Genomic DNA, 12480 nt, shown 5'->3' with positions numbered 1-12480 from the left:
GTGAGCAACATGAACCTATGAAGGACCACATCATGGGAGAAAAAAAGATTGCTTTTTTTAATGAACACAATAAATGAAAGACGGCAGTAGAGATAATATATCTGTACTCCAGTAAGACGTCTGGTGCCCCGTTCTAGAAATATTCCTTAGAAGTATTAGTCTGATTTGACTTGAGGAAGCTCAGGATTTGTGGGTTCTCTAATTGTCCCCTTGTCTTACTGCAGCAAGCACGCCAGTGAGAACCACGCCAAGTGGTAAGTGCAGTCTCGCCCTTTGTTTTATTTATTTATTTATTTATTTTATTGTGGGATTCGACATCACACTGATCCAGATGTGTGACCTGATCTGGACATGTAATCCACAAAAGTAGTCAAATGAGGTGCTATACGTGGGTCAGATTGACCCCAGTTTTCACAATGTTACCAAGAGGGAAAGAACTAACTAATGTGCTAATAATAATTTCTTTGCATCTGTTTTAGGGCTGGCATTGAGACTGGTGAATTCATTTAGCAGATGTGAAGGTCGTGTTGAAGTCTATTACGCAGGATCCTGGGGGACAGTGTGTGATGATTCTTGGGATCTCAATGATGCAAATGTTGTGTGCCGGCAGCTTGGATGTGGATATGGTGTTGCAGCAAAGAGCGGTGCCTATTACGGTCAAGGTTCAGGAAATATTGTTCTGGATGATGTGAGTTGCAGAGGATGGGAATACAGCCTATGGGACTGTCCTCATTCAGGATGGCTCTCTCATAACTGTGGTCATTCTGAAGATGCCGGTGTCATCTGCTCAGGTAAATACTAAGAGTTTGCAGGTGTCTTGAAGGTCAATGACTGGCACAGAATATGCTTTTCACCATGTCAAAGATGTTTTTGAAAGTCACATTGCAGAAGTTTCACTATATGAAATACACTTTCTGGGACTGAACCTTATAGTAAAAGGGCTACCGTCCTACTTCCGCAAACATTAGTTCCATGCTTCAACCAGCCAGCAAGTTAGTTCCCTGGTGAATGTGATTTTGCTAGCATAGAATAAAGATATACAACAACAACAAAAAAGGGAGGGAGTGGGGTAGCACCCAAGGATAGCCAAGTAATGGGGATATTAGTCTGAAGTTCCAAAGGGCAGCATCTGTCCACCAGGGTTAGTTTTCCGTTCTGGCAATCTCACGTCCTTTGAAAGTAGAATGCTGCAGCGGTGATAAGGCCTGGAAATGGGATATGGGAAACCTAGACTTAATTCATGAATCTGCCATGCCACTTAGCTTCTTTATGCCTCATTCACCTAAAAAGTAAAATAGGGATAATAAGACTTACTTGAGGTCATGAAGCACTTAGAGACCCAAAGATGAAAGACCTATTTAAGTTTCAGCCATAATCTTTTCTCATCAAGAAAAGTAAATTTTGGGGGAATTTTTTTATTGACTTCAGTGGGAATCAAGCACAGTTTACCATATTTTATGATTACCCTTCACAACATATTACAAGCCTGGTATCTTCAAAGTTTTGCTCTTCTTGTTTTGAAACATAACATCCTCCAGGATTGTCATGCAGCTTCTAATGTCATTTGCAGTTAAAATGTTATAAGTACATCCAAACTAGTACCATTTTTTTCCTTCATTAGCAATTTCAAGCTCCAAGACACTATAACTGAAACTATAACTTCTCATATTTCACCCTAGCAGCTGCTGGATATACAACATCTCCATCAACAGGTAACTCATCACTTACATGTTATCCATATTACATAAAATGTAATATGCTGAAATGCGCATATACAGGATCACCACTGAAATTTATTATAGGCAGAGCTGGTAGCGTCACTTATTGTTGAGGTTGCCGAACAGTTTCCATCATAAGATCCAGATTTTAGTTGCTTATCACTTTGCTTATTACTTATTACCATTAAGGCTCAAATCCATTTGTCCCAGAGACTGATGTATTTTGGGAAATTTCAGCTAAAACACTTCAGCTGCTTCAAAAATAAGACTTGGGAGACATGTTTTGCACAGGTTAAAAAAACTTCTTCCAGCTGTTTCACTGAAGAGCTCTGGTGGCTCCATGACTTGGTGGGGGATTTGGAATTTAGCAGAAGGGATGTGCATTTTGCCATTGCTGTGAAAATTCATTATAGGTCTCTAGTTATGCTTCTGTTATCTTCCTGCAGGAACACCAGGATACACTCCATCATGGCCCTGGTACACAACAACTGGCAAGTGCTAATTCATTCTGGTTTCATTAAAATGTTTCTCTCTGATAGGGTTCTGTGCTAGAAATGTTTTGAAAATCTAGCCTATGGTTTTATAGTAGAATTTCCACATGAACTGAAATGAGAGAAAGGACAGGTTGAATAGCAATACGAAGGGCAAATATCAAACGTGGTACAGGCAATGAATGTTTCTCAATACATTTGTTGAACTGAACGGGTCCATTACACAACCCTACTCTTGCATATTGTTCCATCACAACACTGAGATGTGGAGAGTAAATATAGTTTTCTTCAATCTATCCAACTCTCCCTTCTGTTCCATCACTCCCTCCCTAGAAGAAAACAAGATCTTCACATTTAGATTTCCCTACTAGCCTCTCTGGCCAGAACCTAAGTAGGTCATTCCCCCGGAGACATTAAGGAACTTTTTCTGACTTTAATATATGGTCCTTCAACTTATTTTGAAAGGAAATATCTAGTACGATAAGGAAAGCAAAAGAGAAAACGTAGGGGTAATAACTCTGAGCAACATGTGCTTATGAAGAACACATCATGGGAGAAAAAAAGATTGCTTTTTTAATGACAACAATGAATGAAAGAAGGCAGTAGAGATAATATATCTGCAGTCCAGTAAGACACATGGTGCACTGTTTTAAAAATATTCCTTAGAAGTATTAGTCTGATTTGACTTGAGGAAGCTCAGGATTTGTGGGTTCTCTAATTACGCCTTGTCTTACTGCAGCAAGCACGCCAGTGAGAACCACGCCAAGTGGTAAGTGCAGTCTCGCCTTTGTTTTATTTATTTATTTATTTATTTAATTGTGGGATTCGACATCACACTGATCCAGATGTGTGACCTGATCTGGACATGTAATCCACAAAAGTGGTCAAATGCGGTGCTATATGTGGGTCAGATTGACCCCAGTTGTCACAATGTTACCAAGAGGGAAAGAACTAACTAATGTGCTAATAATAATTTCCTTGAATCTATTTTAGGGCTGGCATTGAGACTGGTGAATTCATTTAGCAGATGTGAAGGTCGTGTTGAAGTCTATTATGCAGGATCCTGGGGGACAGTGTGTGATGATTCTTGGGATCTCAATGATGCAAATGTTGTGTGCCGGCAGCTTGGATGTGGATATGGTGTTGCAGCAAAGAGCGGTGCCTATTACGGTCAAGGTTCAGGAAATATTGTTCTGGATGATGTGAGTTGCAGAGGATGGGAATACAGTCTATGGGACTGTCCTCATTCAGGATGGCTCTCTCATAACTGTGGTCATTCTGAAGATGCCGGTGTCATCTGCTCAGGTAAATACCAAGAGTTTGCAGGTGACTTGAAGGTCAATGACTGGCACAGAATATGCTTTTCACCGTGTCAAAGATGTTTTTGAAAGTCACATTGCAGAAGTTTCACTATATGAAATACACTTTCTGGAACTGAACCTTATACTAAAAGGGCTACCATCCTACTTCCGCAAACATTAGTTCCATGCTTCAACCAGCCAGCAAGTTAGTTCCCTGGTTGATGTGATTTTGCTAGCATAGAATAAAGATATACAACAACAACAATAACAAAAGGGAGGGAGTGGGGTAGCACCCAAGGATGGCTAAGTAATGAGGATATTAGTCTGAAGTTCCAAAGGGCAGCATCTGTCCACCAGGGTTAATTTTCCGTTCCGGCAATCTCACGTCCTTTGAAAGTGGAATGCTGCAGCGGTGATAGGGCCTGGAAATGGGATGTGGGAAACCTAGACTTTATTCATGAATCTGCCATGCCACTTAGTTTCTTTATGCCTCATTCACCTAAAAAGTAAAATAGGGATAATAAGACTTACTCGAGGTCATGCAGCACTTAGAGACCCAAAGATGAAAGACCTATTTAAGTTTCAGCCATAATCTTTTCTCATCAATAAATTTTGGAGTAATTTTTTTATTGACTTCAGTGGGAATCAAGCACAGTTTACTATATTTTATGATTACCCTTCACAACATATTACAAAAATGGTATCTTCAAAGTTTTGCTCTACTTGTTTTGAAACATAACATCCTCCAGGATTGTCATGCAGCTTCTAATGTCATTTGCAGTTAAAATGTTATAAGTACATCCAAGCTAGTACCAGAGTCTTTTTTCCCTTCATTAGCAATTTCAAGCTCCAAGACACTATAACTGAAACTATAACTTCTCATATTTTACCCTAGCAGCTGCTGGATATACAACATCTCCATCAACAGGTAACTCATCACTTACATGTTATCCATATTACATAAAATGTAATATGCTGAAATGCACATATACAGGATCACCACTGAAATTTATTATAGGCAGAGCTCGTAGCGTCTCTTATTGTTGAGGTTGCCGAACAGTTTCCATCATAAGATCCAAATTTTAGTTGCTTATTAGTTTGGCAAACTTCAACCATTAAGGCTCAAATCCATTTGTCCCAGAGACTGATGTATTTTGGGAAGTTTCAGCTAAAACACTTCAGCTGCTTCAAAAATAAGACTTGGGAGACATGTTTTGCACAGGTTAAAAAAACTTCTTCCAGCTGTTTCACTGAAGAGCTCTGGTGGCTCCATGACTTGGTGGGGGATTTGGAATTTAGCAGAAGGGATGTGCATTTTGCCATTGCTGTGAAAATTCATTATAGGTCTCTAGTTATGCTTCTGTTATCTTCCTGCAGGAACACCAGGATACACTCCATCATGGCCCTGGTACACAACAACTCGTAAGTGCTAACTCATTCTGCTTTCATTAAAATGTTTCTCTCTAATAGGGTTCTGTGCTGGAAATGTTTTGAAATCTAGCCTATGGTTTTATAGAAGAATTGCCACATGAACTGAAATGAGAGGAAGGACAGGTTGAATAGCAATAGAAAGGGCAAATTTCAAATGTGGTACAGGCAATAAATTTTTCTCAGTACATTTGTTGAACTGTACAGGTCCATTACACACCCTTACTCTTGCATATTAGACCCCCGGAACACTGAGGTGTGGAGAGTAAATATAGTTTTCTTCAATCCATCCAACCCTCTCTCATTTCTGTTCCATCACTCCCTCCCTAAAAGAGAACAAGATCCTCACATTTAGATTGCCTGCTAGCCTTTCTGCCAAGCATCTAAATAGGTCATTCCCGAGGAGACAGTCCATGGGACTGTCCTCATTCAGGATGGCTCTCTCATAACTGTGGTAATTCTGGGGCTTCTGGTGTCATCTGTTTAGGTAAATACCAAATGTTTGCAGGTGTCTTTCCAAAAAATACTTCCAACTGTTTCACTGAAGAGTTTCATTGCTTTGATGATTTGTTGTGGGGATTTGCGAAGGCAATGTGCATTTTGCCATTCCTGTGAGAATTCGCCATAGGACTCTAGTTTCACTTCTGTTATCTTCCTGCAGGAACACCGGGATACACTCCATCATGGCCCTGGTACACAACCACTGGTGAGTGCTAACTCATTCTAACTTCACTAAGATGTTTCTTTCTTAGGGGATTCTGTGCTAGCGATGGTTTAGCTTATGGTTTCATAGTGCAGTTGCCACATGATCTGAAATGAGAGCAAGGATAAATTGAAAAGAATTCAAAGGACCAAATTTCAAACCTGGTTCAGGCAATAAAGATTTCTCGGTATTGTTGTTGAATTGCTCCCTGGTCTTCTGCCATCGTCCAATATGCTGTCACAATCCTGTGCTCACCCTGTGGTTCTGGGGAAGAGATGAGGACTGTGTCTATCAGCCCTCAGTCTCAGTTCACAGCTGTTGGCATGTTGTGGGATTACGTTGCTAAATTACATGAATGCAGAGTGGGGAATAGAAACCAGATATTTTGACTCCCAGTGCCCATGGCATTTCTCTTAGATCATGCTTCCTTCATTTTTGCTGTCTTTACAGTACTTACTCTTCTCTCAACAGGCTATGGCTAGAAAACAAGAATTCTGGTTTGGAAAATAATTCTGAGGCTTTAACATTTGTTTTCATTCTGCATCAGAACAGAAATGAAACCCTGGATTTTTTTGTTTTGTTTTTTTTAAAGACCACAAGATATATTTGTGGGTCCCTCATCAAGATAATGACCTTTCTAGCTCTTTCTCTTTCTTGTATGTGACAAAATTGAGGAGGAATGTATAAGCCTTATGTCACTTCAAGGTCTGCATTAAGTAAAAATTGTTACATTCCAAAGTTGACTGTAGATGCTATTTTCATTCAGGCTGTAATTTTTGTCCCCAGTGCACCAGGTGCTACTTCAAAATTTGACTTCCCACCTGAATTAATAACAACATAACATTATTGGAGAGAAAAAAGCATAATCTTTCTCCCCTGAACATTTTCTTTGGTCCATATTTTCTGTCTTCAGCTATGTACATTTAGTGCTTAATTGTGAGAGGTCCTGAGCATTAAATGAGACTGTGAGTGGGATCAACAGCTCTTTGGATCAGATGCTGATCATAGAGCACCTTTTATAAAGACCATTGAAGTTATGGGAGGCTTTCCTTTAACTTCAGTAGCTTTTGGCTCTGACTGATAAATCATATGCAAATATATACAAAAATATATATAAATGACTCATATGTATTTTTTTCTTACATTTTATTTTGCAGCAAAATATGCTTGTGGTGGTGTCCTTCAATATTCATCTGGGACATTTCAAAGCCCGTTCTATCCTGGGAATTATCCAAACAATGCAGATTGTGTGTGGGAAATAGAAGCAGTGAGCAATTACCGTATAACACTTTCATTTAGAGATATCTCGTAAGTAAAGTACTAATTTTCTGGGCAACTCATGGGTTCCAAGTCATGGACTTTTCAAACTGGTACCCTCTCCATTTGAAGGACATTTCTCAACAGGGTTTAACAATTCTAAGTGACCGGTCAACCTAAAATGAAAAATGGCATGAATGGAGTATTATTTGTTGTTACTTGTTGAGTCCTAAAAAAGTGGTTGGTACCATACAAGATACAAAATGAAGACAATCTCTGCCATGAACACCTTGCAGTCTGAAGGGCTTAATCTGAGATTCATGTGCTGCTTTGTGATGAATACTTAAATAGAAGTTTACAAAATAGTTTACAAAATGTTAATGTTTATTCTCCAGAACAGAAGGTGGTAGATGCCAGCATGATTATATTGAGATATATGATGGGCCACTCTATACCTCTCCTTTACTGGGGAAAATTTGTTATGGTTCCTATCTCACATATACATCGTCCTCAAACTTGATGACAGTTCGATTTCACAGTGACTCGAGTATAACAAACAGAGGGTTTCGTGCTGACTATTACATCATTCCAGCAGATCAGAATACTGGTAAGTTCATGTTTAATACAGAACTTTGCTTTTCAGCAGACAAGACTATTTATTGATTTTATTGATAAATAACCATAGATTAATGTTCAACCACCTCAGTGTAGTACCACTCACTGTCATCTTTCACACTGTGTGATTACTGACCTATTACTTTCAGACAATAGTTTGATTTTGTTTAAATATAAAACTGTTTGTTATTATCAAATTATTTTTGGACATTTTCTCTTATATTCAGCCTGAATTTACTTTTTCACCATCTCATCTCATTACTCATACTTATGGCCCCTTGTACTACCTAACTGCTCATTCTCTTTGGGTCTGATCCTAGTCCTGATGCAGGCAAAACTCTCATCGCAATCAATCCAATTCATACAGCATGAGTCAATTTAATGTCCTTCGCTCAACTCATTAGTTGTTATTTATCTGAGCTCAATGCCTGTTTAGCATTTTACTGATACATGTTTAGTATTAGGCTGGGTCTACACTACCCGTCTGAATCGGCAGGTAGAAATCGACCTCTCGGGGTTCGATTTATCGCGTCCCGTTGGGACGCGACAATCAATCCCTGAATCGACGCTCTTACTCCACCGACGGAGGTGGAAGTAAGCGCCGTCGACGGGAAGCCGCAGAGGTCGATTTTGCCGCCGTCCCTACAGCGGGGTAAGTCGGCTGCGATACGTCGAATTCAGCTACGCTATTCACGTAGCTGAATTTGCGTATCTTAAATCGACCCCCCCGTAGTGTAGATGTAGCCTTAGAGTTATTTATATTTAGAATCATTCCCTGCACTTCCTTTCCCAGTTTTTGATGCTCTTTTATGAGTCCCCTGCAATTTGTCCACATCTTCAGCTACAGAGGTGCCCACAAGTGAACTTGAACAACTTTCACAAACATTCAAAGCCTGATCCCTAAGTCCTCATTCAGGGAAAACTCCTATTCTTTTGAGTGTACCTTTTGCCCAAGAAAAGACTATACAGGATTGAGTCCCCAATGAAGGACTATCACTTTGATGCTCATTGATGTGAATCGGCTCTGAACATGTATCTCCAAACCCCATAAGGCTTATGTAAGGTCCTACATGCAAGCCCCTGATTCTGCAACCCTTACTCATATTGAATAGCACAGAACTGGTTAGTTCCATTGGCTGATCAGGATAATTCATGATTGCAAAATTGCTGTTGACCAACATACTAATTTCACATCACTTTACTTAAGAACTCCACATGGACTCCTCTGATACTTGACACCATGCAAGGCACTGCATTTAGCCGTATGGAATGGAAATCTATCAACCTCATGAAGAAACTTGCACATATACAGACAGATATCATCTTCCTTTCCAAATGCAAACGGATGGACATCATACCAAATGGACTGAAGGTGAAAAATCCATTGCTATCTACATACTGCACAGACCACAGTGAGAGATTATGCCATACACTATCAAAGAAACTGAGGAACCACCTGATCAGCATCCTGTACAGCAAACAGAAAAACATCAAGAAAGAACTCTCCAACCTGGAGACTTTCATAAATAACCAACCCTCCACACAAATGGACTTAACTAAAATAAGACAGGAGATCTACATTACACACTTCACCTCTCTACAAAGGAAAAAGGACCGCAAGCTGTCTAAAATCCTACCTGCCACATGGGGCCACAACAGGGGTACCCCTAACTCACCCAGCAATATCGTCAATTTATTCAGCTACACACTCAACCCAGCAGAAGAGTCTGTCCTATCTCGGGGACTCTCTTTTTGCCCCAGCACCCCCACGAACATGATACAGTTCTGCGGTGATCTGGAAGCCTACTTTCGCTGCCTCCGACTCAAAGAATACTTTCAAGATAACACTGAACAGCACACTGATACACAGATACCCTCCCACCAACAACACAGGAAGAAGAACTCCACATGGACTCCTCCTGAGGGTCGAAATGACAGCCTGGACCTATACATAGAATGCTTCCGCCGACGTGCACAGGCAGAAATTGTGGAAAAACAACATCGCTTGCCTCATAACCTAAGTCGTGCAGAACGCAATGCCATCCACAGCCTCAGAATTATCTGACCCTGACATTATCATCAAAGAGGCTGATAAAGGAGGTGCTGTTGTCATCATGAACAGGTCTGACTACCAGAAGGAGGCTGCCAGACAACTCTCCAATACCAAATACTACAGGCCACTTTCCTCAGATCCCACTGAGGAATACACTAAGAAACTGCACCATCTACTCAGGACACTCCCTACACTAACACAGGAACAAATCAACATACCCTTAGAGTCCCGACCGGGGTTATTCTATCTACTACCTAAGATCCACAAACCTGGAAATCCTGGACGCCCCATCATGTCGGGCATTGGCACTCTCACTGAAGGACTGTCTGGATATGTGGACTCCCTACTCAGACCCTACGCCACCAGCACTCCCAGCTATCTCCGTGACACCACAGATTTCCTGAGAAAACTACAATGCATTGGTGACCTCCAGAAAACACCATCCTAGCCACCATGGATGTAGAGACTCTCTACACAAACATCCCACACACAGATGGAATACAAGCTGTCAGGAACAGTATCCCTGATGATGACACAGCACAACTTATTGCTGAGCTCTGTGACTTTATCCTTACGCACAATTATTTCAAATTTGGTGACAATATATACCTCCAGACCAGTGGCACCGCTATGGGCACCCGCATGGCCCCACAATATGCCAACATTTTTATGGCTGACCTGGAACAACGCTTCCTCAGCTCTCGTCCACTCATGCCCCTTCTCTACCTACGCTATATTGACGACATCTTCATCATCTGGACCCATGGGAAGGAGACCCTGGAAGAATTCCACCATGATTTCAACAGCATCCACCCCACCATCAACCTCAGCCTGGACCAATCTACATGGGAGGTCCACTTCCTAGACATCACTGTACAAATAAGCGATGGCCACATTAACACCACCCTATACTGAAAACCCACTGACCGCTACGCCTACCTTCATGCCTCCAGCTTCCACCCCGGTCACACCACACGATCCATCATCTACAGCCAAGCACTGAGGTACAATCGCATCTGCTCCAACCCCTCAGACAGAGACCAACACCTACAAGATCTTCACCAAGCATTCTCAAAACTACGATACCCACACAAGGAAATAAAGAAACAAATCAACAGAGCCAGACGTGTACCCAGAAGCCTCCTGCTACAAGACAGGCCCAAAAAAGAAACCAACAGAACTCCACTGGCCATCACCTACTGTCCTCAGCTTAAACCTCTCCAACGCATCATCAGTGATCTACAACCCATCCTGGACAGTGATCCCTCACTTTCACAGACCTTGGGAGGCAGGCCAGTCCTCGCCCACAGACAACCTGCCAACGTTAAGCATATTCTCACCAGCAACCACGCACCGCACCATAACAACTCTAACTCAGGAACCAACCCATGCAACAAACCTCGATGCCAACTCTGCCCACATATCTACACCAGCAACACCATCACAGGACCTAACCAGATCAGCTACAACATCACCGGCTCATTCACCTGAACGTCCACCAATGTTATATATGCCATCATATGCCAGCAATGCCCCTCTGCTATGTACATTGGCCAAACTGGACAGTCACTACGCAAGAGGATAAATGGACACAAGTCAGATATCAGGAATGGCAATATACAAAAACCTGTAGGAGAACACTTCAACCTCCCTGGCCACACAATAGCAGATGTAAAGGTAGCCATCTTACAGCAAAAAAACTTCAGGACCAAACTCCAAAGAGAAACTGCTGAGCTCCAATTCATTTGCAAATTTGACACCATCAGATTAGGATTAAACAAAGACTGTGAATGGCTATCCAACTACAGAAGCAGTTTCTCCTCCCTTGGTGTTCACACCTCAACTGCTAGCAGAGCACCTCACCCTCCCTGATTGAACTAACCTTGTTATCTCCATACTGATTTATACCTGCCTCTGGAGATTTCCATTACTTGCATCTGAAGAAGTGAGGTTCTTACCCACGAAATCTTATGCTCCCAATACTTCTGTTAGTCTTAAAGGTGCCACAGGACCCTCTGTTGCTTTTTACTTTACTTTACTGTTTGTTTTCACCTCCCCTTGTGTTTAGATCATTCTCTCCCAGAAATACTGAAAGTCTTTAGTTCATGTCCTTAATAAAGGCCCTGGTAGTATTGTCCTTAATTTTACTCAAGGAAAATTCTAAGCAACGTCAAGTGGATTTTCTCTTGATTCCAGAATTTGTTCTACTATGGTAACTGTGATTCATATGATCCTTAACACTAATGGGAGACTCTCTCTGATCACAAGGAGAGAATAATTTGCAGATTTTCTTAGTGATAGTTATCCACAGCCTAAACCATAGCCCCCTGGTGCATAATTTGATAATTAAGACATAAGAGAAGTGAAATCATGTGATTTGTCTTATGAACACCCTCCCCTCTCCCAATATACACGCAGAGTAGATAGCAGCATATGTATTGGTTGAACATTTAATTACTACTGTATGCCTGAACGCACTAATAATATATGTTTTATCCCCCCACCAGTTCTTCTGTGCTTGCCAGAATACATGCATGCAGTTGTTAAGAGAGCCTATCTCCTCTCACAAGGCTACATTGCAGAGAATGTCAGCTTGAATGACCCTTATTGTAAACCAAAGATTACAACAAATGATATTATATTCAACATCCCATATAATGGCTGTGGCACAAGACGAGAGGTATGAAGTTGAATATTTAGCACCTGTGTAAGTAGCTCTGTGCAAACTGCAGAATTTATTTTGAAATGGGTCATGAACAGAAACCTGCTGTGGTTAACAGGAGTTACAAGTGAACCAACGACTGCAGGTTCAGATTCACTGAACACTACCATCTATTCTTCCTCTGCCTGAAGAAACTCCTCACTTATTCCCCATAAGGTCAAGCTACAATATTATGGGACAGGGAGGATATGC

At 41.2% G+C, this 12480-nt stretch overlaps 1 protein-coding gene across 1 annotated transcript in view; it reads left to right on the top strand.

Moving 5' to 3' along the window:
• DMBT1 (deleted in malignant brain tumors 1) overlaps positions 1 to 12480 on the top strand; it is a 234414-nt gene that overhangs the window by 23445 nt on the left and 198489 nt on the right. The window contains 9 exon segments of the mRNA XM_054035621.1: positions 225 to 254; positions 480 to 791; positions 3203 to 3514; positions 4406 to 4438; positions 4888 to 4932; positions 5600 to 5644; positions 6799 to 6949; positions 7294 to 7505; positions 12074 to 12246. Of these exon segments, the coding sequence (XP_053891596.1) occupies positions 225 to 254; positions 480 to 791; positions 3203 to 3514; positions 4406 to 4438; positions 4888 to 4932; positions 5600 to 5644; positions 6799 to 6949; positions 7294 to 7505; positions 12074 to 12246 (1313 nt within the window).

This window comes from Malaclemys terrapin, chromosome 7, assembly GCF_027887155.1.
Source record: "Malaclemys terrapin pileata isolate rMalTer1 chromosome 7, rMalTer1.hap1, whole genome shotgun sequence".
In the NCBI taxonomy this organism is placed as follows: domain Eukaryota; kingdom Metazoa; phylum Chordata; order Testudines; family Emydidae; genus Malaclemys; species Malaclemys terrapin.
This window is presented reverse-complemented; position numbering and strand designations above follow the sequence as displayed.